The sequence below is a fragment of the Balearica regulorum genome, chromosome 3, assembly GCF_011004875.1.
Source record: "Balearica regulorum gibbericeps isolate bBalReg1 chromosome 3, bBalReg1.pri, whole genome shotgun sequence".
Classification (NCBI taxonomy): Eukaryota; Metazoa; Chordata; class Aves; order Gruiformes; family Gruidae; genus Balearica; species Balearica regulorum.
The window spans coordinates 97,879,768-97,906,293 of record NC_046186.1 but is presented as its reverse complement, the minus strand read 5'-3'; the positions used below and the strand labels follow the sequence as shown (position 1 = coordinate 97,906,293).

The 26,526-nt window shown below is 34.9% G+C and overlaps 1 protein-coding gene across 2 annotated transcripts in view; it reads right to left on the bottom strand.

The window, feature by feature from the left end:
• The window catches only part of LRPPRC (leucine rich pentatricopeptide repeat containing), a 91,038-nt gene that overhangs the window by 50,784 nt on the left and 13,728 nt on the right, over window positions 1-26,526 (bottom strand). For both annotated transcript variants that reach the window (XM_075749099.1, XM_075749100.1), the window contains exons 3-21: window positions 25,592-25,714; window positions 24,762-24,883; window positions 24,613-24,671; window positions 23,780-23,866; window positions 22,967-23,093; window positions 21,782-21,926; window positions 20,842-20,984; window positions 20,451-20,556; window positions 20,262-20,369; window positions 14,269-14,387; window positions 13,569-13,662; window positions 10,291-10,360; window positions 6,531-6,558; window positions 5,065-5,122; window positions 3,847-3,953; window positions 3,555-3,632; window positions 3,148-3,201; window positions 2,320-2,433; window positions 985-1,115 (exon numbers count right to left, since the gene is read on the bottom strand). In XM_075749099.1, the coding sequence (XP_075605214.1) occupies window positions 985-1,115; window positions 2,320-2,433; window positions 3,148-3,201; window positions 3,555-3,632; window positions 3,847-3,953; window positions 5,065-5,122; window positions 6,531-6,558; window positions 10,291-10,360; window positions 13,569-13,662; window positions 14,269-14,387; window positions 20,262-20,369; window positions 20,451-20,556; window positions 20,842-20,984; window positions 21,782-21,926; window positions 22,967-23,093; window positions 23,780-23,866; window positions 24,613-24,671; window positions 24,762-24,883; window positions 25,592-25,714 (1,873 nt within the window). The remainder of the gene's footprint in view (window positions 1-984; window positions 1,116-2,319; window positions 2,434-3,147; window positions 3,202-3,554; window positions 3,633-3,846; window positions 3,954-5,064; window positions 5,123-6,530; window positions 6,559-10,290; window positions 10,361-13,568; window positions 13,663-14,268; window positions 14,388-20,261; window positions 20,370-20,450; window positions 20,557-20,841; window positions 20,985-21,781; window positions 21,927-22,966; window positions 23,094-23,779; window positions 23,867-24,612; window positions 24,672-24,761; window positions 24,884-25,591; window positions 25,715-26,526) is intronic.

The following is a 26,526-nucleotide window of genomic DNA, read 5'->3' as shown; positions in this document are numbered from 1 at the left end:
TCTCTTCCTAACAATTCAAAGAGTCACTTCTTAGCAGTATTACACTACGCTTGAGGCAGACCAGTAAAAATGTGCTACTGCAGTGAAGCTCCACTAGAAGACTCAATATTACTTCATGCAAGCTCACTATGGGGATCATGTGAACGGTAGCACAGCCCAAACCAGTACCCTACCACTATTTGCAGAGTAGCAAATTTCTTGACATTCATAGCTCAATCATTTCACATAATTTCAAACACTAGCAAGGTGTAATGAACACCTGCCTGCTAACCTACTGTAACACCAAAGCAAATACTTTGTAAGTGCATATGAGAGAGAGAACCTGAAAGTATCACACAACTTGTTCTACATTCACTGTAGCATCAGACCAAAAGGAGGCTTTCAAGGGAAAAGAGGGAAGGGGCAAACAGAAAGATCATCTGTAAGAATTTGCTCTGGGATAAGTCATCCATAGCATGTTTTAGCTGGGAGCTAATTTTCACAGCCAAGATACAAAGCTCTGAAAATAAAAAATTAAAGCAGAATGCTTGTTGACAGTCTTAAAATAATGTCACTCAGAAACACTGCTATTCTAAAGACAATATAGGTGCAGCATATTCTAAACACACTCTAGGTGCTTTGTAATACACAAAACAGGAACTTTCCCCGCCCCCCCTTAAATTAAGCCAAACTTCAATGTAGACACTACATATGTTTAAAATAAAAACAACACAGATCCTACATAGCAATTTGCCTTTTTTAGGGAAAAAAAAAAAAAGATAGATAATTACTGACCAAACAAAGTAACTGCTTCTGATGTTCAATTATACAAAGCAAATTTTTTGTTTCAAAAAACCACACCCTTGACTGTTTTAAATGCACATACATTGGTGGGGAAAACTAATTAAAAATGGATGAGGGGGTTAATACTCAACCTACTTAATTCAACAAGGTCTGTGTATCAGCATAAATCTCTGTGACATGTTTCAGTGCCGGTGTACTTACACTTTTTCTTTCAGGTTCATTGCCTCTTCTACATTATCATGTCGACAGCACAAATTTATTAAGGCTGCATAGCCACCGACAACCATGTCCGGTTCGTATTTGGCTTTCACTTCAAGGGCTTTTTGCATATTCTAAAAAAGGAACAAAGCAAAGATGTGAACTAGAGGAAAAGTAAATATGACATTATGATTCTTATATGTTCAGTGTGCAGTTACATGACTGCTTTAGTGCTTTTAGTAGTATAAGATCACATCTGAAAACACAGTGCTGTAGTGCTTTAGCAAATTTTAAGTCAAAGTTATTTTGCAGAAATTAATATTTTTAAACACCTTTTAGATTAACTTGAGAGTAGATTTCCAAATAATTTTTCTTGCTTTACGTTTATATTTCTAGCATGTTTTAATGTATGACTTTTTTTTTTTTTAATCCAGACAGACACCAGAAACATGATTAACCCAAATTCCCAAATAGTTCTTATTTATTTGGAATTCATAACAATTTTCAACGGGTACTCTGCCAAACACACAACAAAACTACTTTCAAAAGAATAAAAAACTAAACGATCCCATAGAAAGCTTTTTTTATACATTCCTATTCATACATTTGACCACTTTGAACTTACAATGGTGTTTGCTTCTAGTCTTATTTCATATGCAAAATCATAGAGACAGACAGCTGAGAATCACTCTTGCTAAATTGTATTCTTAGCAACAGAGAATATTGTGCTATCATCTGCACGACTGTTACCGTTCCTATATATATACAGCTTTATAGGCAGGATCATACTGAACAAGAAACTGAATAAAAGTGTGGTGATACCCCACAAATTACAGACACACACTAAATGAATGTAAACTACAGCTGGACGCCTGCCGAATGAAGGCAAGAGACCCTTTATCTCAGAAGAGCTTTCCTCCTGCAGGAAAATGGAATTTCAATCCCTGCATTAACAACCTAGTAATATTTGAATTGCAAATGACTAGTGCATGTATCAGTTGCTTGACAATCTAGATATAAGAGACCGGAGCCATGGCTTGAAAGGACATTTGGCATGTATGATAAACCTATCACAGCTGTTACTATCATTCACTTTGCAGATTATTGTAAACAAACTCCAGCAACCCCAAAACATGCCATTCAAGGTGTTGTTGAAATTAGTTAACCTTTTGATTTAATTGCTTTTTGCACTTATGTTTGATTTATAAGCATCAAGCCATGAAACCTCAAGCACTGCACTTGTCTTTGCTTAACTATGTCTTTCCATAATACCGTCATTTATGTCCCTTTAAAAATATAGCTATGTGTTTCCAATTATCTCTGCATTGCTTAAGATACCTCTTCTTCACAAAGAGCACGTATGAGTTGTTTTAAGACATCTGTAATAGGCTGGTTTTCAGCTTTTCGCTTTTCTAGTTTCTTCTCCAAAGCAGACACGTCAGATTTAGCACTCTAAATGGAGGTAACAGAAAGAATGTGAATTGCAAAAGCACCCTTCCCCGAACAACTTGTCGGATCACTTTAATAAAAGACAGACAAAATAATCTTCTTCTTTCATACTATAAGAATTTTTTTAATCATTTAAGGTGCTTTTATCTGTTTAAATAGTACATACTAATTGAAGATTTGAGTCAGAATACAGTTTAAAAAAGCATTAAGTAGCATATCTACAAAGGTCAACATTACTATTTCTCTTGTACTCAGTTCTTTGTGTTCAGGGAAGTAGGGAATAGAAGCCTTTTTCTTCTTCCATCTCCACTTTGCTCAGATCAGAGGTGTAAAGACTTGACATTCCACCATTAGAATCAGTATGGATTTACATGGTCTCTGCCACTCAAGCGGGTCACTGTCATTTACAAGCACGAATTAAGCCTCACACCACCACTGTTAACTAACTAGAACTTGCAAAGAAAATATTTACCAGACAGGGAAACTGAGGCATGAAACCTAGGCCAACTCCACGGTCAAGTAGCAGGTCTACGTGAAAATCTGGACAGCCTTTACTCCTAACTCTGGAAAGTAACCTCTGAACTTCAAATGGTAGATTTAAATAACGTTAATGTACTTCCGTGATCTGAAAGCTAGTGATTACACTTCATCTAAAACCCATATCCAAACATTATTATTACAGTAAGAACAAACATAGCTATCTGTGAATTTACTTACTTCTGGAATGTTGTCTGTAGACAGGAATTTTTTATGGAACAGTAATCTTGCATCCTAAAATGTAGTAAGACAAAGATATCACTAGCCCCCCACCAAAAAAAAGTTCAATCTCTAAGTAAGCATATTATGCTAAAAATGTTCAAGTTAATTATATAAATTGCAATGTTGAAAAAAGCTGTATTCTGCAGCATTATTACATTGACTTGAAAAAGCACTTATTAAATGCATCCCTCAAAAACTTTCACATACAAAATGTAAACACCTTGAACAGCGAAACATCATGGAAAAGTTTAAAGGCTTACATATAATCACTGCATAGAGGTATTTATTTTGCAAAGGAGAATGTATTTACAGAGCACAGACACTCCATTTTTTAGCTTCAAAGTAATTACTATAGAACCACAGACCTTAATTAATTCAGGAACTTGAGAGGAGTCAAGCAGTCTGCAAATGCCGCTGTAGTGGATTGTAGGGATAACTATATTCTGTACCAAGAGGTGGGGGAAAAAAATTATATGAGTTTTTAAACACAACCAAACTGAAATTTGTCTAACAGAAATTATCTCAGATGTAATTCAAGTCTCCAGCTCTTGCATGTCATTGAGAAGTGGTCTGGTTGTACTTAAAAGCAGCAATTTCAAATCTAATAGATACATGTCAGGCAGGACAGGCATTATGTAGCAAAAAATGAAATGGTACCATCTTCTTCAGCTGATGGAAGTATTGTCTCAAACGCTCCTCCTTGGCCTGTACCTCTGAGTCACTCATGCTGTCAATCAAGTGATAAAGAAAATAGCCAACAGCTTCTGTGGAAAAAAACAAGAGAAAGCATTCCACTAAAATTACCGAGACTGTCATGTTATCAAGATTAATTTATAAGAAATCATTTTGGTGTGAGATGTCACCCTGATGAGAGGCTCTGAAATGGCAACAATGATCACTGAGGCATAGAGATTATGTGGTTTGGGAGCACATATCTAACTGGTGAGTGAAAGGAATATTAATTATTTTCAGACCTAGTGACAGCTTTTCAGTACAGAATCTTTCTTCAATCTATTTTTTCCACTACTGTGTGACAGAAGTGGTACTGCCCAAGGCCTTCCCCCCCTTTCCTGTGCACTACCCCAAATAGTTGCCACAAATATTTTGTCACTGCTCAGAAGAAAAAATAGATTTCTAACACTTTGCATATTTATTCTGTAGATTTTACCCATTATATTCCATTACCAAGCTACATTAAGTATTGTGATATTAATATAAAAAAAATAAAAAATATTTTAACCATTAGATCAACTAATACTGAAGAAGTTGCATGAAAATCTAGATCAACAGATTTTAGCAAATAGTTTTAAATTTCTTATCTATGCAAGTATAAAAATATATGGGGTCCTGTAGCTGAGAATAAGAGCAGCATGAATTATTGTCTTCTCAAAGGTTAGCTTTCCCCATACCCTCTTGCCCCTCCAGCCCCAACAGGAGAAAAAAAACCCTCTGTTTTTTAAAAGCCAGATTATACAAAAAAAGTATACTTAAAGCAGAAGATTCAGGATGTTAACTACCATTTTGCTTCAGAAAATCAGAAGAGCTACTAAAGGTAAAACTAGGTTGAAAGACTGCTTTTTTCTTTTTTAAAGTATTTAAGCACTGATACTGTGTTCATTCTAATTCTCTGGTTTTCAACAATAAATTTAGGAAAATAAATCGTTATCAGCAAGATGTATTTATAATTCCAAAAAAATCTCATGGATCTCACAAAATATGTTCTGATTATTCGAATCAGGATTTTACCCAACGTGTTTTCAAATTTCACTTTCAAAAAGAAGCAATCAGTGTTTACTGTTGTAATCCCTCAAACCCATCATTACACAGAAGAACGGATTTGTGGATAAGTTACAATCATAGAAATTGAAACTCTACCAGTTGGTCCTGGAGGCGTCAGGCAATAACGTTCATCCTTGTACAACAGTTCTGTTATCTGGTAAGACAGAATAATCGTACATTGCAGCCAAAAGAAGCAAGCAAGGACAAATAGTATCTGAAATTGAATTCTCAAAATAATAAAGCATTTCTCTGTTAAAGTATTATTCTTTACCACATCATAGTAATTCCCTAAGAAATATAAGGAAGTTTTTTTTCTGTAAATAATAGGTTTTTCCTAAAAAAAAATTGCAAACAGAAATGCTTTCTGAGGTATGGCAGTAAGACAGACACTCTAGTATTCTGTTTATGTATCATGCTACAAAAAGTTACCTATCATAAGACAATGCTTAAAGCAAATATTAACCAGTGTCACTCCTGGAAATGCTACAATTACATTCCAATTTACTGAAAGGCTGAAATTTGCCCATAAAGCATTTTTTATTATTATTTTGAAAGAAGCAAATACATAAAGAAAATAGAGGAACATGATTTATCATGCTCTGCTAGATTTAAGATAACTAGTACAGCTGTTGTAAATAAGTGCAATTTTGAATGACACAATATGCCTCCATAAAAATTAATTGCATTTGACTAAATTTAGCACACGTTCCATCAGTCATACAAACTGAAGGAATACGTAGATTTTACTTCATCAGAGGAAAAGAAGCATCTACCCAAAAGCCCCCACATCCTACCTACAAACACTTTCATCTAAACTACATTACTTTAAAATCCATTTGACTGTTCTAAAGGAAATTGCATCATCATAGTTAAAAACTGAGATTTTAAGTATTTCAAGAATTTTGCTTTATCTGCCATGATTCTCGAATGCAATCCGAAAGTAGTTAGAGGGAGATGCATTTCCACTGTCAAAGTGCTGTGTTTCAAGCAATGACGAAAGAAAAGGAACCCTCAGCTTCACTGTTAACAAAAATGGATAAACAAAGCCAGAAAATACCAAATTTGCAGTGGAATACCGAATCTGGCACTTCTCATTCTACCAACACCATGGACACTGTGGACAGTTAAACTGCAGTTTTCTTCTGCCCTTTTGCCCTCATCCTCCTATGACAAATCAACACACAGAAGAACCTACAACTACAATAAAATCCAAGAAAGTCACAATAAAGCAGTTCTCATTCTGAATCAAATCTCAGAGAGTACCAAAAAGGACAAATTCCAGGAAAAAAAGAATGTATGATATTATTTCTAGATCTAGAAACTGCAGTAGCATAAGCTACACTATGTGGTAACACCACATTTGATTTTTCACGATTACACTTAACTGTCCACAATTCAAAAACTCGATTTCATACAGTTGTACAATCTGCCACTGACAAAAGTTTTGCTTAAATTAATCAGGTCTGCAATGACCAGGCTCAGAATTCAGATTTACAGTAATGCATCATAAACATGCAGTTACTAAAGAACTTGATTTTATATGCAGCATTATCCCCACTTACCTTGCTCCAAAGATGTACATCATTTGAGCTGAAGAGGGCAGCAAAGGATAACAAATTGAAAGCAACAAAATTATTTTACTCTTTTATCTTTTTTTTAAAAAAAACAACACCACAAATCATTAACACTAAGGTTCTTACTGAATTATTTAAATAAAATTAAAATACAGTAATTGCCACATATTGTTTAAACCAAGTTTGTACAGAATAAGTATTGTACTTTTTACTATACTGCATATGGTCATTGTTTCTGCAACTTCAAATGCAGCAACCCAAACACATAAACTAAGGCTACAAATGATATATTTTAGTTTTATTTTTAGTTCAATCTTTTAACGTGTCCTAATTGTACTTTTTTTTTAAATATTTTATTCTATTTGGCATTTCAAGAAAATAAGGCTTCACTCAAGTCACACTTTAGACAGCAAACACTCAATATGTGGAATTTGCTAGAGCAAAAAAATCTAGACTCCAGTGCATTAAAATTAGATTTTTAGTATAGACAGATAACTAGAGGCAGCTATAAATGCATTTATACCATGTTAAAAAGAAAGTAATCAAATCTCTTACTTAAGGTATAATGTTTATTTTATAGTGAGATAAATAGATAATATCTAAAAAAAAAAACCCCAACAGAAAACAAAACATAGAACTCCAGTTTCTCCCCTCAGAACAGGACAGAACAGAACTTGATGGAGAGCACTTCTCTGTACATCATCAGGTTACAGCCAAAGATTAAATGTTAACCAGTTCACTAAAGTATAAAAAACCCAACATATTAAAACGTTAACCAGTTCACTGAAGAATAAAAAACCTAACATATTCCTATAATTTGTAGAACAAAAATTCTCACTAGAAGCTATAACTTTTTGACAACTATAAAGCAGCATTAACCTAGACAAGGCTAAGAGAACAAAAACCTATGACCTTATTTATCTTCCTATAATTCTCATAAGCAGAAAATAAGATGTCAGTCTGAACAGCTGCAGAGAAACTTGAAAGCATTCATAGAAGTTTAGAATTTTATTTAGGAGGTTCAAGCCTATGAAACATTTATTCTTTTTGTGCTACTGCCACTTGTATTTGAAAACGAGTCAAATGCAGGTCCACGCAGAGGGGAAAAGAAAAAACGCTATCTGTGAGGTTAGTTAAGCTTTCCTGGGTGAACTCGCTCCACCACTGACAGCATGACAATGAACTGCAGATATCAAATGCATCAATTTCCTAAAGTACTTGACTTTGAAATAGTAATGGTACATCAAGCAGACAGAATGGGAATACTTTGAAGCAGTTACTAGAGGAGAGCAGCTTCAACAGAAATCCATAAACTAGTCTGCCACAGTTCATGTGTCCCTGGTGTCCACACCACATACTTCTGTACATGTCCTGGTTTTGACTGGGAGAGTTAATTTTCTTCCTAGCACCTGGTATCAATTTAGCAGCTGTTTTGGATTTAGGATGAGAATAATGTTGATAACACACTGGTGTTTTAGTTGTTGCTGAGTAGTGCTTACACTAAGTCAGGGACTTTTCAGCTTCTCATACTGTCCTGCCTAGGAGAAGGTGGGGGTGCCCAAGAAGCTGGGAGGGGGCACAGCTGGGACAGCTGACCCAAACTGGCCAAAGGGATATTCCATACCATATGATGTCATGCTGAGTATATAGCTGGGAGTTGGCCAGTAGGCAGCACAGCTCAGGAACTAGCTGAGCATTGGCTTTGAGTGGTGAGAAACTGCGCTGTGCGTCATTTGTTTCATGTATTCTTCTGTTATCATCATCATTATTATTATCTTCCTTTTCTGTCCTATTAAAGAGTCTATCTCAACCCACGAGTTTTACCTTTTTTTTTTTATTCTCTCCCCAATCCCACTGGGGTGGGGGAAGGAGGGGGGAGCAAGCAAATGGCTGTGTGGTTGTTTTAGCTGCCAACTGGGTTAAACCACAATAGTACACCAGTCCTAAACTCTGCTTATTTGAACATTTGAGACCAGCATTTAGTCATATAATTTTGCTGCAGTCTTTAAAAAAAGGTACAAATATTCTTTTCTTCTATCATACCTTCAAGGTTCCTTTTCAGGGTATTCTAGCCATTAAATTTAAAATAGAAAAGAAAACACGAATTAGTACACTTTCAGAAAGAATATAAGGGTCAAATTTGGGCATAGCCATCCTTGTATATAGCTTCTGAAGCCAGGTAGCAATAAAGGCAAACCAGAAAGATTAATATTAAAGAAATAAAAAACCCTTATGCCACACAAGGGGCAGAAACAGTAAGCTGAAGTAAAAAAAGCACAACCCTACCATAACAAACAAAAAAAGCCCCGAAACCCCAACCTTATCCAGGGGTATAGCCCAAATGTCTGGTAACTACTGAAATCACAACAGTAGTAACTGTTCCACTGAGGAGAGTAACTGTTTCACTTGAGGAGGGTATGATTCTTAGTAGAAAGTTTTTACAAGTTGACAGCATTTTATAGATACTTTCAATCACATTCTGAACACCTGCAGAACTCTCCAGCGGTAGGGGTATTTGACACAAGCATTGGTTGTGTGGGGTAAACATCAGTATGGCTTCCTTTCTAGTGCAAGTCCTACCAATTTAATATTTGTCTATAGTTAGAGAGAGAAAATGTGTTTCAAAAATCTGTTACTTTTAATTAATGTATCTGAAATGGATGATTCTGCGGTTCACTGCTAAAAGGAATAGTAAAATACCCCTTTTGGATCTAAAACATTATTTCACTTATCCCTGGGAAGTCAAGATCAGTTAGAGCCCAGTTAATAAATCCAACTGGAACACTGGTTTGCTTTTTCTCCTCCTTTTCCCATGGTAGGCAGGATCAGCTAGATAGAACTTGCAATTTACTAGGAAATTATTTTGGTCATATTCACTGGTATGTTTTACTAATACCCAACCTAAACATAGTTACATCTCAGGGCCATTACAAAATTTTAGTAAATAACTTAGTCAACAAAATCAGCCTTTAGACTCTGGTCCCAAGTAATATTAACTGACCTCTCTGGTTCCCAGCGGTGTAGGTATGCTGCAAAACACCTCTCCCCACCGCCCCTCATTCATAGTCCTAAATATTTGACTGACGCAAACAGTGAATGGTAGAAATGCTTGTTAATTCGCGTATCCTTGCATAAGCTTAAGACAACCCTGCAAGTTAGCAAGGAACCCTCCTTACAAAATGGGACCATATGGCTGTGAATACAAAATCTCAGCAATGTAGCACAATACTAGGTGTTGAACATCAGCATTTGGGAGTCATATTAACCCAGAGGGCACAGAAAGCTATCACATGTAGTACACATGCCTGGGTCCTACTGGTGTTTCATCTTCATTAAGCATCTGTTTATTTGAATGGTTAACAGTGATAATCTTTACATTAGCATTGCAGTTTATAAACAAAAAAGTGAATAAAGATAAAACTCTGAATGTTTACTACCCTGAGAAGTTTACATACTGTCAAATACCACAGAACAAACAAGAACAGTGAAGTTCTTTCAAATCCACTATATATACTACTTCAAAGGGATGCTCATATATAGCACAAGCAATAAAACCAGGGAGAGCAGAGAGGAACAAAGATATTCCTCAGATCTGCTACAGCTGGAACCCTACTTTCAAATTTTCAAATATGGAGTGGGGGGGGGAAAGACTGCACAAACTTGTGCTCAACAAGGCAAAAAAGTGAGGGAACTTTGCTACAGAGGAGAAAAAAAAAGAAAAAAAGAGGTATTCATATAGCAACCTTACCTTTTAAAGCCCAATATGAGGCTGTTTCTAAACTGACGAATATCAATAGGAGGTGTGCTTGCTGAAGACACTGTAAATGAAAGAAATGTTACTAAACAGTCATTGTAAAAAAATCCCTGAATTGCAACAAGTGAGCAGGTCATGTAAATAGGGTGTCATTAGAAGAACTATTTCTTTAGTTTAGTAAATGCTGACAAACTTTTGTAAATCAAAATTTCTAATATCAGGGTATTTGAAACAGCGCTGGTTTTATCAGCTCTAAATCTGCTCCATTTCAAAAGGGACGAAATACTTGCAAAGAGATTTTTCCCTCTTCATTGCCTTTAAGGTAAATAGTTAATACATTAGTCTTTTACACAAATTAGTGATAGAAGTAAGCATCTTATCTGTAAAAAAGTACAAGACTGAAAAAAAATATTATGTTTCAAAAAGCAAAATAACCCCCAAACAATCCTAAATCAAGAAAACTTGAGATATTCACACTGGAAAAAAAAAAGATCTACCAGAGGTAAATGTTTTGTTAATTGTTTCAGACTGAAAACCTGCCCTAAAATAGGCTTTTCAATTTTGCCTTCTCTTTTTTTTTTAGTATTAAAAAAAGACACTTTCCTTAGGTATTTGCTTCTGCTGGTATAAATTGCCTGACACCAGAACGAAAAACTAGTTCCATCCACTGAATTAAGTTAAACATAAGGGGAAAAAAAGGAAAGATACAGAGTTCTAAATATTTGGCTGATACTTACAATATTGGTTGAACACAAAGGAAACTGTAAAATTACTTAAAATTAGATGCCCCCAAGAGGTCATTTACAGTTATGCCCTATGTCCTCATCTTTACATCATTTCTTGGCTAAATATTCCAAATCATTCTTCCTTGTTCCTCTAGAATTGCTGTCTCTCATTCCAACACTATAGTCCAGCAAAGAAAAAAAATACAGTCAGAGATGCATTTAAGTCCTGTATGAAGTTATCATCGTCTGACTTCACTATCACAATAGAATTAACCCCTGTAAAAACCTGAATGCAATGGGCCCTTTCAGCAAGGGCTGTAACATGGTATATGGTAGAAGAGAATTGAAATAAAAACACCAGCTCTTTAAGAACCTGGGAAATAAAAGGCAGGAACAACATGCTAAAACCACTCCTTAGTCTAACCCCAGGCATTTAGAAAATTAAAAGTTATAAGTGTTGGAACATTTTAGTTTGAAAACCTCCAGTAAAGTTGGTTTAAAGAAACCCTCAATACAAATCCTCCTCCAGCGGTATATTAAACTTTTTGCTCATAAAAAGACGAGTAGAAAAGCATCTTAGCATGCTCAGCTGCTGCTGACAATCGGCAACCTGGTTTCCTTAGCAACAAACAAGTCTGAGAAAAATCAAGAGGCTGACAATGAAGTGGAATGGAACGGCATGATAAAGGGAAAAAGCGGCTCTCATGTATGCTGCCTTATGCGCCCAGATTCCTCAGCTGATGCTTCGTAGTTTTCATCTTGTCAGTAGCAGAAATCTATACATTATAAGGTATGAGAAGCTGAATCAATACACCTAGATAGCAACCAGCATTAATAACCAACCTTCGCCTCCCCCGACTACACTCAGACAATCTTGAACTATTTTCCATACTGCATTTATTTTTCCCCTCTTTGTAATACTGCAAAAGAAGCCAAGTCAAAAACAAACAAACGAACAAAAAAATCAGCTGTTTAATATCTGTGCCTTATCATTACATAGGTGCTAATTAGATTTACTAGCATTCATTTCAGCCTGGTAAACTATTTACAGGGATACCTTCCTTTAAAGCTCAAGTTCAAAAGAAATTTTGTATGTCTCCATGAATTATTAACCCTAGTCTTTGTAAATGGAAATACCACTACAAGATTTAAATTCAACACACAGACAACAGCTAAATAATCCACTGTAAGACTAATTTCATGACAGTAAGACGGAATACAGCCTGTATCATACTTTTGATATCACATACATTTATCACACACCAGGCACACACATATTTGTGCCTTATAACACATTAAAACCTCACTACTTCAGTTAACCAAAATGAGTGTGCAGGGGTAGGTTTACTTCTTCACGTAGGAAAAAAAAAAAACCCCTAACAACAGCTATTTCACTCTCCAGAAGAAATTTCATTGCTCCTAACAGTTATTCTTTCAAAAAAAAATTTCAAAGTTATTTTAAGTACTTCATTTTTCATGGTTAATGTTTTCTGCTGCAATAAGAGCAAACAAAATAACAGCAGACTGAAAGGTGAATCTTGAAGATTTACTAATTGATAAATCTCAAATACAAAAATGAAATCACTGATTAACAACTACTCATTTAATTTTCTCATTTTCAACACAACAGCTTCCCAGGGTCATGGTGTACAGACTCCATATTTTTGTATTCATTAAAACAAACAGTTAATGACAATTGCAACAAAAGACTGCTTAAGCTTTTCCTTGAACCATGGACAAATAAAACCGTTGTTTAGAAAAGAGATCTCTCTGTATCAGATTTAGTCCAAATTTAGGTGGTTTATTATTGTGTCAGTATACTAAGCAAATAAAAATTGTATTCGTTTTAAATTTTCAAGAGAAACATACATTCCTATTTAATCAAGCAAATCATCCCATCCCATACATTCAGTCAGTGATGTACGTTAACTTCTGCAAGCACTGAGCATGAGAACAGCCTTTGGAGAAAACTCTTAAAAAGCTATTAATTCATGCTGTTACAACTTCATCGCCTAATTAACCCATCAGATTTATACACATAACCAACACATCAGCAGAGCACCCTAAGGTTGACATCAGCGCCAATCAGTTCTTTAAAGTTGGTTCTTTCATTAATCATCCTGTAGTACTTCAGAGCCATATTGTCAGACTAGCATCCTGTTGCAACTGGTGCTGCAAACAAAAACAAACCCCACACCAAAGATTTAACAGTCACCATGCAAGGCAAATTGTTTCCTTAAGCCCTCTAAGTACCAGAGGATCATAATCCTATCACAACCACAGAACAGCTGTGATCTGTAAATATCTTGTATGTAAACCTTGTGGCTAGGTTCCATATTAAAGAATTTAACCATGACATGTTTTCCAGAATTGGTAGTTTCAAACAGTCTGACATCTCATCATAGAGGACCTCACATCGTAAAAGCTTGGCTCAAGTTTCCCATATGTCTTTAAACTTCATATATTAATACATGTAAATCTCTTAGCCTACAACCAACCAACGCTACCACCAAGTACGTAAAAACAAGCAACATGAAAAATACTTACATAGAGAAAGAACATTGTTCAGTCTTCCATGTGTTGCCTCATACCTTATTTCCGCTACAGAGAGTCCAACACTTTCAAACAGGCAGTCGTTTTTCTAGAGATAAAGCAATCAGTCATTGGAAATACACACAGCAAAGACTTTCTGATACTTCATATTTTTAAACACTTCCTTCCCAAAGGACATTGGCATTCTTGTATTGATCACTGTTGAAAACATAAAAGGTGCTCTACAGAAGTTTAGCGGGCTAGCCAGGTAAGTTGCTACTGATCAAAAACTATCCAGCTTTTCTATTGAACTCAATTGCAAGGACAAAGTTAACAAAGGCAGAAAGAGTAGGACAGTTAAGTTTAGTCTATTCTGAATTCTTCAGCCAGTAAAAAATAAAAAATTTCACCAGAAACAACTGTAATACTTCTAATGCCCAGTAAAAAAAAAGGACATCATTCATTTCTTTTGTTTTCCACTTCAGGAAATAGAAACATAGTAAGGCTTGAGCTAAGTATTTTGGTTAGCAGGAGAAAGTCATTGTAAACAAACTATCAGTGCGACAACTGTTTCAAAAGTAATCTGAAAATTCTGAACAGGCTTCCTCTACCACCTTTATGTTCAGAGCACTACTGGAGTCTAAAGCCTTTACAGAGAACATAGAAAAACAAGCCACACAACAGTGACGTTTATGAATTCTAAATGCAAACTTACCTTCAGCTGGGCACGGGCAGTTTCACTATCAGCAAAATTCTTAAAAACATAGTCTGTGTATGTTTCTGTATCAAGTTCCACCCCCAACTCATGCATCAGTTTGAGGACCTCAAAGATACCTATCAAGGCAAAATTGGTAAGGCTAAATATTTCAGAAAAATGAAGACTCAAGACTCAACCTTTAAAATTAAATGTTGCTTTTCAAAAAAAACGACTTGTCTCCTCAATTTCCGTCCCTGAAATTGCCTTGCAAAATCCTCCATTTTTACTTTAGGTGTTAATAAAGTTCTCAATTGTGAAACTTAAAATAGATTTACTAAACTTTCTGTTCTGTACTATCAAAACCACAAAATTCTCGGCTGGTTTGGAAATTGCTAGTACACAGTTATTTTCTAGCACAGTGAATATATGACAGTTACTCTTAGTCATATTTGCAAAACACCTTTCAAAGCTATATATCAAAATGTGCATACGACTGTACACAAAAACCAAATCGGAAACTTGCTGTATGTAATCAAATTCAAGATACAAATGCATTCTTTAATAGCTAATACATTCTTAGCTTTGTTCCCAGTATCCAACCCTGATTAGCAAGGCAAGCTTTCAAGATTTGTCTCTAGATTTGTTGAAAACAAATAACATTTTTCTAAGCAAATAGATTGATGACTACCAACGCATCAGCTTCAAACTGGAAATTCAGAGAAAGGCTGGAGTCTCCCAAGCCGCAGTGAAGCTACATTATAACTTTTAATAGGATTCACATCAATTCACACAACTAGACTCTATACACTACTACTGTAGAGATGCATTTGAAGACAACAGATACCAAATCTTAATAGTTCAGCAATTAGAACGCAGAGTTTTAGAGTATATTTCATGCCTTTTAATTGCTCACACTCTTCTGATTTGCAGAAACTTCTTACAGTAACTGTAGCTAGCAAACTCTGAACCCCTGTCAAAACAAATACAGGTATTACCATTTTTTGCTGGTCTAAAAACGATTTGTCAGTTGCTGCAGGACACCAGTACCAAACAACATATGTTTTTTTCAACTTGCATTTCATACTTATTACTTTAAAAATGTAAAGTTTCCCAAAGTCCCTGTCTTTGCCCTGGAGTGCCACCTATGGAAAAGTGACACTTCCATGAATATTTTATGCAGTGCACTATGGTGCAAATAATCAAATGTGAATTCCCTTTGAGCACTTGAAAATACATGCAGGCAAGTCACACTAGATTAAAGTCGCATCATCTGTTCGAGTTTGCCTTAAACAAAACTCTGATTTTGGCCCAGAATCTGCAAAAATATGAATAAAGAATTAATTACAGTAAGTATTTCTTGATACGGTTCAAATTTTGACAGCTAGTTTCTATTTCATGTTTTCAACATCCCAGAAAATACACTAAGTCTTCTTAGGCTGAAACCTTTTCAAAAATAACTGTATCTCTATCACTAGAAAACAGTTTGAAGACCAAGAATGAGACACCATAGCGACTAAGGTGTGGTAAACTCAGGAGATTTGAGTTCAAATTTGTATCTAGAAGAGAGTAGAAAACAGGCTTGTTAAGCATCCCCAGTCCCTAGCAGACATTTGTCACAAAACCGCTACATGACCTGGCACAGTTCCTGAGTAGGAAAGGGCAAGTATGAAGATCAGAACACCAGCACAACAGTGAGATGCAGATTAAGGAGGAATACCAGTAATAATACTGCACACAGTCAAATCGTTCACAAACTTAAAAAAAATAAAACGCTGCCACACATTTCTTCATTTCTAAGATGGCTGATGTACAGGTTTTTTGGGAGGGAATAGAACATTAACGAAATCCAACACAGAATCCTACAATTTCTACCTCACCGAGAGCAGAACTACTTTATTATCACATAAATATCTTCCACAATACAAAGCAACAAAACAGTCGTGCTCTGATCAAAGTACTATAAAATCGTCAGATACATGCACAAAATAGGATTTGAGCATTAGGTGCATGGACTGTTAGAAATTCTTTGCTCATTATGTTGAAAAATACACTAACCTCTTCTCTCTCCCTAAACCAAACAACAGACTAAAAAAAAAAAAAAAAAAGACACACAAAAGTGCAGTCACATTTATCTAGAATACTGGTCTCCCAAACTTTGAAAACACATCCCCAAAACATGTATATTTATTTAGAAATTATAAACTGTGCTGATATATGATGCACATTAAAAAACATAGACAGAAATAGAAAGTAAATAAGGATGAAATAATTGTTTATTTTATTTATTAACATCCCATTCACTCCCCAATGGATTGCTTTGCACACCCCACTTTGGAGACCATTGATGCAGAAGAGTATGACTAAAACCCCCAGTAAAGTCTTCCAGCCATCTCCCTGCTTGATCAAGAATAGGTTTTTTGAGATCTCGGGCTGAGATATCCAAGGACTGCAGGACCTGAGTATCTAAAACCAAATAATTGAGTAGAAAGAGGATGGAATTAGGGAACGAAACACAGCCACGCTTCTGTTCTCCTTTTTGTCAATACTAGAGACATCACTGGAACACCCCAACAGAATAGATTCCAGCCTCGAATCGGTACATCCAAGAACAAATACAGAAGAGATGAATCACAAGATGGTCATAATATTTCTGTTGTAAGGCAGAGTAACTTGCTGCTTTTCAAGAAGTGAAAAGTGAGACTTGCATTTCAGTCCACCTTTCATTTCCTAAGTTTGAAACAAGGGAGATTTCTAAGGCAGTTAGTACACCTCTACATGTGCAAGGGCAGTAAAATTGGGCTTTAAGCAGTTTTCTAAGGAAACAGAAAAAATAAAACTCCAGTTCAAAAAGTGAGGTCGCATTCAGGAAAACAACATAATATTTAACATATTTTTGCTGTGCTGTTAGTTTCAGATGCACTCAGAAAGTTCTTTGCCAGAAAAACCTGTCTACAGAACAGCATTTCAAGCAGTTACTTTGTGAAATCACCACCCTTATTTGCCTCTGGACTCAGATTCTCATTTCCCAAAGAAAAAACAAAATTACCATTCATTAACCATGCTTTGTGTATATAACAACAGTTTAGTAGAAAACAAAAGTGAAATACACTACTAACTTTTAAAAATTGTCTTTAAAAATACAGTGATTATAGAAAGATGAAGGGGAGCTATAAAATATTCAGTAACAACTGTTAAGTCAAACATTCCTGCTCATTTATACTAGACCCTCCTAGTTTTAGTGTATAATCTGATACAAGATGAATCTGAGTGCCAATAACAATTTCAGATCCACTGCATATTGATCTTTTAAACCCTGCAAGCACTTTCCATTCCTAAAAGCCTAACAGCATTTACTTAGATAAATACTATGGAAATAAGTAATTATCAACTTATATAGCAGATGCACATAAAAGCAAGAATGCCCTATCTGAAATTACTTGCCTGCGTAAAATGACTGAAAAGAGCTGCTTGCTATTTCAGAGTGGTTAAGTTCTCTACGGTATATTTAAAAATGGCCTTGCTTAGTTTCATTCCTCTTAGCCATCGCTTCATTACTTTTTTTCTTTCAAACTCAATTCCATAATACAGAAGTTAGGCATTTCCTTTGATTTCCAGTGTCAGCTCTTGTTATAATAAACATTAGATAAACATTTAATTATATGTTGCTACTAGTTATATAATTGTTTGGGTTACATTATACATACTGATTCAGACATTTGTACCCTCCAGCTCTAGATAGGTTGTTGCTTATATTCTGTGTTCTTTAATGATCATTTAGTCCACTGTCTACATCCTATCAGATTTTTAATACTTTTTCCTCAAAGTTCTTTGCAATTTTCAGCCTTACCTTTACCCAAGATGCAAAATTACACACATTAGGCTGGGCATTACTACTTGGTAGAGAAAGGAATTACTACCTCTTTTTGTTATGAGAGGTGAAACAGTATCTATACTTTTGTTCACACAGCTCTTATTTTTGGTGCTAGAAAGCATCATTCTGTTCATTTACTACCTGCTGTCACCTTTAGGTTCTCACTGCAGCATTATTTTTTGCTCTATTACTTCTATGAAACATTTTCAGGGTGGGTGGATTTTTTTCCCCCTAATTCCTTTCCTTGAAGCGTATTGGTTATATTTTTAGATAGTGGATCTCATTTATTCATTTTTTTTATTATTAAATTTCAAAAAATGAATGCGAGCTTACACATGGGAAAGAACACGACAACTTGTTTCACTGCAGCAAGAATAATTCCACTGATTCTTCACTGCAGAAGAAATTGCTTACATATCTCAGGTATTTTACGAATTGAAAAATCATTGACTTTTGTAGGTATGCACAAAGTAGTAACGTTTCCACTTGACAATTCAAACTCGGGGACTAAGTACCAGGTTACAAAAACGTGTTTGCAAAACCACAGTATAATCATGCAACCATAGAGAAGTTTATGTGTCTGATGCCTTTACAGATAGAAAGACTCTAGAAAATGGCAAAGCAAGCCAGAATTGAGGGTTCCCTCATCAGTTTTCTTCCCAATCTGCTTACATGACTTCCAGCAGGAACTACTAGCCAAAGCACAGTCAATTTCTACAGTAGGAGTCCAAGTTAGGGCAACCTCTGATCTTGCCAAAGACCAAAAGAGAGATGAAAACTTAAGTTTCTCTCGACTGTCAGATATTGCTTCAGTTTTGGGAGCTAAGTCTAAATCTAAAAATACTTCTGACATCTCTTATAATTGTTAGTGAGGTGAAATTTTCTATGGAGTAACAGCACTTTTTTTTAGTAGGCAGCATCCACATAGAGAAGTATGATACCAATTTCAATTTACTTATTTTTGGCAACACTGAACTTCAATTATGTCACAAAGGACTCAACTAAAACAACACTGCCAGACTTTTAAAATATCATAGAACTTTCAAGCATTTGAAAACCCGGGAGAAGATAAACTTGGGAGGTAGTCTAGCAGGAACAGAGCCTAAGGAGTTAATAAAAACTGAATATTGTTTTCACAAAGGCTTTTTGAAAAAGACTTGAGACATTTTTATAGCCAGAAACAATTAGGGAATACTTGTTTCAGCATTTCTTCCAAACTGGAATGTGACTGTATATTTAAGATAAAATTGCGATATGAAGAGTCTGCTAAAAGCACTTTTTTTTTGTTTGTGCATTTTGTTTGTCACCCAGTGTCACACTAACAACTCTGCATCTCATTCTAAAGCACATTATACTGTGAGATAAGATGAAAAAGACAGTTTTTTGTTTCCCCAAGGGGGTAGTACTTCTGTTAAAAGCATCTTTTTACAATACCATCTTTCTGAATTACCAATAACGCAAACCAAAGAATTAGATACTGTACTCTAAAATTTAATATTTCTTCAATTCTTATTCATATCCTGTAGACATCCCCATGTGTAACAGGGGAAAGTATGCTAAATGCTTAAACCTACTTAAGAATCCCAAAGACTGAGCATTTCTGTCCTTCAATCAGTATGCTGTCAGGTCAGGCTCACACATTCAGCAATGTAAGTTCTCCTGCAGTTTTTATTATTGTAACGAAACTCACATTTGGCTTATCAGGTCAATAATAAGAAGTTGGTTTGAAAAAAGGATTGGGTTTGCAGTCCAAGAGAGCTATTATAACACAACCTTACTTTTAAATGCTTCCCTCAGATTTCAGTTTCTTCAAGAGTAAACTCCATAAAAGGTAATGAGCAGCAAAAAGAACCAGCAGAAGGCAGAAAGAATGCGAAGAGTTAAAAATATAATTAAACTCTCTCACATATTTTTCTATGCAAAGGTAGGCTTTATATTTGTAGAACTGTACCATGATTAAGTAAGAAAGGAGGGTTAAAAAAAGTCCTTCTGAAGGAAAAATTGCTCACAACAAAGATAGACACACAGCAAGGTCTTGGTTTACTTTCAAGAGTCTGCTGAATCTCATAGCAATGTTATAATAAAGATTTGTGCACTAGGTTTGCAATAAGGCCAGAGGAGCATGTATCAGACAACTAACCTTTAAGATTCTTCTCTTTCTGGAACCCAACTAGCAGCGGCCAGAAGTAGTGAGGTCTGAGTGGCAAGCCTTCCTCCTTCATCATCTTCATCACCTCAATGGCTAAGGCTGAAAACATTCACAAGATAATTAAACAGTGACCAAGTACTTTAAATAAGCATATGTAAAATAACTAAATAAGCAGAGTACCTGATTTGTTGGTCTCCAAAGCACAACGCAAAATAAACGGTAATGGTGCCGAGTGCATTTTTGCTTCTTTTAACTCATTACAAAATTGCTTCAGCTTGTTCACAGGCTGCAAAAAAATTCAAAAATTCATTTAACATATTTTTAAATTTCTCAAATTGTTAAGACTGTCAGACTCTTCTAATGCTTTGGAAATTGATATTACACAGGCCAAACATGATTCCTTTGTGAATTTCAATTTACTATGCAAATTGATATGAAATATTAAAATCCTTCTTTTAGTCTTTAAGAATTGTGCAAAAAAAAAATCTACCATTTTCCATCTTCACAGCTGCACTAAAGTAAGTAGACTGTTATTAGTATATTAAGAAAAAAGTATTACTATTCTGCGTACCATATCTCTGTTTACACAATGTTGCAAGAAGAAGCTACCCTGGTCCATATTATCACGTGATAAATGATTAAAAGACTTCAAAATGTGGAAACTTATATCTTCAAAGCCATGAGTTACCAGAGTCAAACACAGGTTCATTGCATCTAGCAATTGAAAAACAGAGAACAAAATTAAAAAGTGCATAGAATTATTTTTCCATCAAACTGCTAAAATTATTGAAAGCTAGGAAAGTAAATGTTTTACAAGTATTATTAGCATACTTTTAAACATGAGTAATCAATCAAATTTAAGACTACCATTTTTAGAATTATTTCTATTTATCAATGAAATTCACTTTTCACATTAAAAAGACCATGCCAAAAATTACAGAAGCATCACCACCACAGCATGACAGACGGATACTAAGAAAAACACATTTCTAGACACGTCAAAAAAGAAAAAATGGATTAAGTATAATTAACAGTTATCAATCAGATTACACATACTGGGATTCAAAAGTGACTTTAAGTGTAGATAAAGAAAACTATATTCAGTGTGTAGTCTCCTTTTTTATTATATTCACAAAGATCTGTCACAACAGGAATTACAACAGTGTTGTCTGAAGAAAGAACTTCACACTTAACTGCTTTCCTGTAAAATCTTAATGCATTTTAAAGTTTAAAAAATTGATAGATTAATTTTTGTATCTAAATTATTAAAATTGGTTTATATTTAAATTTTATAAAATGTGATCTGAAGCAGCACAAATAAATCCACAAATTAATGGCAAAAATATTTTTCCTAAGTATTCAAGAGAAAAGTACAAAATTACCTATTTTTGGTAACATTGTTGTTGAAAAAAACAAAACCAAAACCAACCCAAAAAAATCCAACAAAAAGAAAATGCTTTCGCTCTGCACCCTGAGTATCAAAACACTCACTGTAGTAACCAAGGACATACCTGGAATTAATTCCCTATCAAATCTTATGCGTTCTTTAATATCTTCAATGTACTGAGGATATCCAGCCTTGGCAAGGCTAAAAATCACCTGCATCAAAATCCTATCCATAAGGTACCCTTCAGTCTTCTCAATCTCTTCTAGAGTCTGTAAACCAGAATAAATTTAACTTTAATAAACTCCAGAATGACTCAAAACAGGATACATTACAATAAAAATTAAAAAAAAAATTTAAAGTGTTTTTTCCTTTTTTAAAACCATGGGTTTAGATACATTGAATATGGTAGAGAGAATACTAAATATCTATAGAGAGAGCCTCAAATATCTTTAGACTGTAAATAGAAAAAGGGACAGAGAAAAGGGATATAATAGATAGTTTCTAATACCTAAAATATATATGAGAACACCAGGGTATTGTGAGATGACTTTCACAAGAAATTACTTTGAAAAAGGGAGAATGATTCATCAACTTTTTGTTAGTGGTTGGAAGAAGGTTGGTTGATGAAGATTTGTTTAATTTGTAAATCACAAAACAACATTATGTTTCCTATATCCTCTTCCTTGATTTGGTCCTCTCCATCTGATACTACTTACTAAACTCAAATCAAACTTTCTTTTTTCATTCCTTTCTGAATACGACTTTAATTTTAAAAAACAGTAAGAGATAATACTTAAAAAAAGTCAGCTATGCAAAGGGCTGTAAGGCAGCATTAACTTATCCACACTTCATGAATACCTAAGTTGGTGGTATAAACTCTCAAAAAAATTCCATTTTACTAGAAAGACTCTGTGGATTCAATGGGAGCCAATGAATGGCTCAATGGGAGCACGATAATCAAGGTTTACTACTTACTTATTTTTATAAATAAATATATAAATCTCTCACATGCACTATTTGTCTCTTGAAAAAAATGAATTATTAAATCACTCACTGGCAAACATATCTTCTCAGAGTGAAAGGCAACTATCAAAAGACAAGTATTTTTCATAAAGTATGAGACTGCTTTCAGTTAACCAGCTCTTCAGATGCAAAAAAAAAAAAAAAAAAAAAATTGTTTAGCTGCTGCAGACTATGAGGAAACAAGTTAGGAAATTTGGTATTATTCCTCCTGCATGGATAGAAAGCATTCCAAAGTTAAATTGAACAACAGATCTAACAAGTTGTATTTAATTCAAACTTGCAGTACCTTTTTGATGCTAGCAGCATCACCCTTTTCAGCATACGCATTCAGCAGTGATAAATAGGTGTCCGGACCTGGTTCAACACCAGCCATCCTCATCACTGAAAGGATATTTTCTGCACTCTTCATATCTCTAAAAGAATTCAGAAGACAGACCCTCAGTAGATTTAATCATGATGATGTTTACTGTGGCTTCCACATTTCCTCATTAATTAGAATTGGAAACAAAGACTGCAACAAGCATAGAGAAACTTATTTTAACTATGCAAATCCTGAAAGGTGAAAGCAAAAATCTTTTAATTATTGTATTACTTAGAATACTCTTTCAACTTTAACAGTTGAAAAAGTTCAAAACCAAGTGCAGCAATTTTTGCTTTCAAGCAGTAAAAAAAATACAGTAATTTATCTTGAAATCCAAGATTTTCAGCCACAACAAAAATCTACTTCCTTCGTTAAATCATACACTCATAGAATGGTTTGGGGTGGAAGGGACCTCAAAGATCATCCAGTTCCAACCCCTCTGCCACAGGCAGGGACACCCACCAATAGACCACCAGGTTGCGCAAAGCCCCATCCAACCTGGCCTTAAACATTTCCAGGGATAGGACATCCACAACTTCTCTGGGCAACCTGTTCCAGTGCCTCACCACCCAACAACTAGCCCTGTTTTGCTTCAAAATTGCATAAAAAGATAGTCTGCTATATATTATTATTTAAAGCCATCACACTACTCTGCAGCATATAATTTTTCTGTACAGTATCACTTTATATTGTAGTAAACCTAAAGGAAAGCAAAAGAAAAAAGATATTAAACATTACCCTGATCTTGCATGACCTTTCACAAGGCTACTGAATACTGCCTCAGTGATTGGGAGATCTTTGCTCTTCATAAACCCAAGAATCTTACTGCAAAAGACAAGACAATGAATGATTAATTTTTTATTTTTTTTTTCCTTTAAAAAGATAAACTACTAAGCTATTGGTGCTCTGCTGGACAAGTACTGTATCATCAAACAAAACCAAATCCTGATGTCACTGAGCAATTACATTTGAGGATGCTGCATAATATGCCTATAATTTAGTCATTTTCATTTTTTGCAGAAGAATTGTATTTGCTACTTTGAAATATACAGACACAAGAGTGGGGCTGGGTTTTTTTTATCTTCCTTTTACATATTTCTCATGCCCAGCAATCACACTGTGGCAACTTTACCTTGCTAAAATTAACATGTTAGATCACCAGCAAGCCCTTCATAACAACAAAAAAATAGAATTACTACTATTTGCTCCTTAGCCCACACTGTTGTCAAATGCCTTTCCCAGTAGCCATTTCCTTACATAGGCAGTAAGCCTTCATAACCCCACACCTTTTCATGCTGGCTCTAGAAATGACAAAACAAGTTATTTTCTGAGTGACTTGAATACAATTTGATTTGAACACACTGGTCTATCACTTATTTTTATTTTGCTTGTGTAGGTTCCAGCTGTCTGTGAGAAACTGCTCTTCAATGCTTGGTTAAAATATACTTAAACTTCCTCTTTGATTTGCTCAATTTATAAGAATTACAGTGAAATGAGTTTTAACATTAATGGTAGGGAATATGAGAAATAGATTTTGTGGAAATCTTTTTCAAAATGAATGCAAAGAATACCTTGCTCCTTCAATGTCACCCTCATTGCAATAAGCAGCAATCAACCTTTGGTATGTAACCTACAGAAAACAAAAAGGGGAAGTTAATGATTTCCATGCAATAAATGGATACCACTATTAAGAATGGAGACACCATAAAAGGGTACCTACTCGATTCGGCTGCGCATTAGCTTCCTCCATTCTGGCCAAGAATTCCGTTGGAGAAAACTTATGCTCGTTCTGAAGGTAGACTTTAAGTAAAGCATTGTAATGGCTTGTGTCATACACAGCACCTAAGGAAATATTTCAACCACAGTCACTGAATGTAGATTCTCTAAGTTCAACATGATTTTATAGATTTCTCAGGTTAATTTCATATCTGTATTATTCTGTATGAACTTCATGTATAATCAGGCTGCTTCCTTTTATTCAGCTTTGAAACATCAGACATCTATTTAAGAGCACATACCTGTTTTTAAAAGGTTAAAACATAACAACAGCTGAGTAACATCAATGCTCATGTGCATGCTATTCAAGTCTCTACAGCTATATTTAACAGATTCAGCAATATTACTGCCAAGAAGCAGTTCACCTATGCCACATCTATAGATAAATGACTAACTTAAAATAAAAATATCACCTGATAAAATAGCTGGTAGCACTAGGAATACTCAGCCCACCAGATATCAAGGTAACATCTAATAGAAAAGTAAAATACATTCTTACAACTACCAAAATGAAGCAAAATTCCAATTTAAGCATCTTGCAAAAAAAATAAATCTTTAGATTTATTATTAAAACCCCTAGATGTCACTATAACTCCCAGAATAGGAAACAGGTCTCTCACCTGAATAATAAAACCTAGCGTTTATTCGGTAATGAGTATTTGCCATTATAACCTAACATTTAAACACTATTAAAATACTTTCAGTCTTCTGTTACAAATAAAGTAACTAAGTACACAGCCATTCTTGCAAGGTGGACTAACAAAACCAACCTACCCAGTTCTTTCATCCGGTCCCATATCGTATGGGCTAGTTCTGTTCTTTCAGGTGACAATACCTCTGGTAAAAGAGCACCACAACTTCGCAACAAAAGCAAGGTCTGGTTACTCCCCGGACACCCTGGAAGTGGAACACAACCACAAATTTCTTTATAAATAATTATGAATTTAATATTAGAAAAAAGATTTGAGACTGACCCACTGAAATACTTAAGCATTTTGTATAGAACAGAATCTTCTTCAATATTGAAGGATTTTTACTGTATGATTAATGATTAAACAATGACATTATGATGCGCTATCATGAAAAAAATTTACAATAAAACATGTCATTTAGTACAATAATGAGCTCAGCTGAGCAGAAATTTTAAAAAGTACAACACAAAATACTAAACTCAGATGATCTAGTACTTTAAATTTCCCAATCCAAGATCATAGATCATTTCATCCTAACAGGGACATAACTTTCTGGTAAATTTCTGAAATAGCAAAATACTTCATACCAATTCCATATTATTCCAAAACTGGTATTCAGAGACTTCCCACATTTAATTTTCTATTTCCACTTCTGCCCATGCTCAATATAAAATAAATGAGATAATTTACATCTAAAGAATAGTGAAGGAAACTGTAAGAATGTCTACCTTCTCCGAATCTGCATGAGCCCCAGGATGTCAAAAAAAAAAACAAACAACCCTATAAACTCATCTGTCTTTCTTGGACTATTACTCCTGAGGCAAAGCAGGATTACTCCATAATCACAGATTACGCAATAAGCTGGAGACAATTTTTTTTTTCATTCACATCTTTATATGCAAACCCAGCAACTTCTAATAAAAATGAGAGTTCCTTCAGAAAGAAAAATACTGTAAAGAAAGAAAAAGTTAACATATGTTTTCTATCCCATTCCTATCACTGAGAAAGGTATACTTC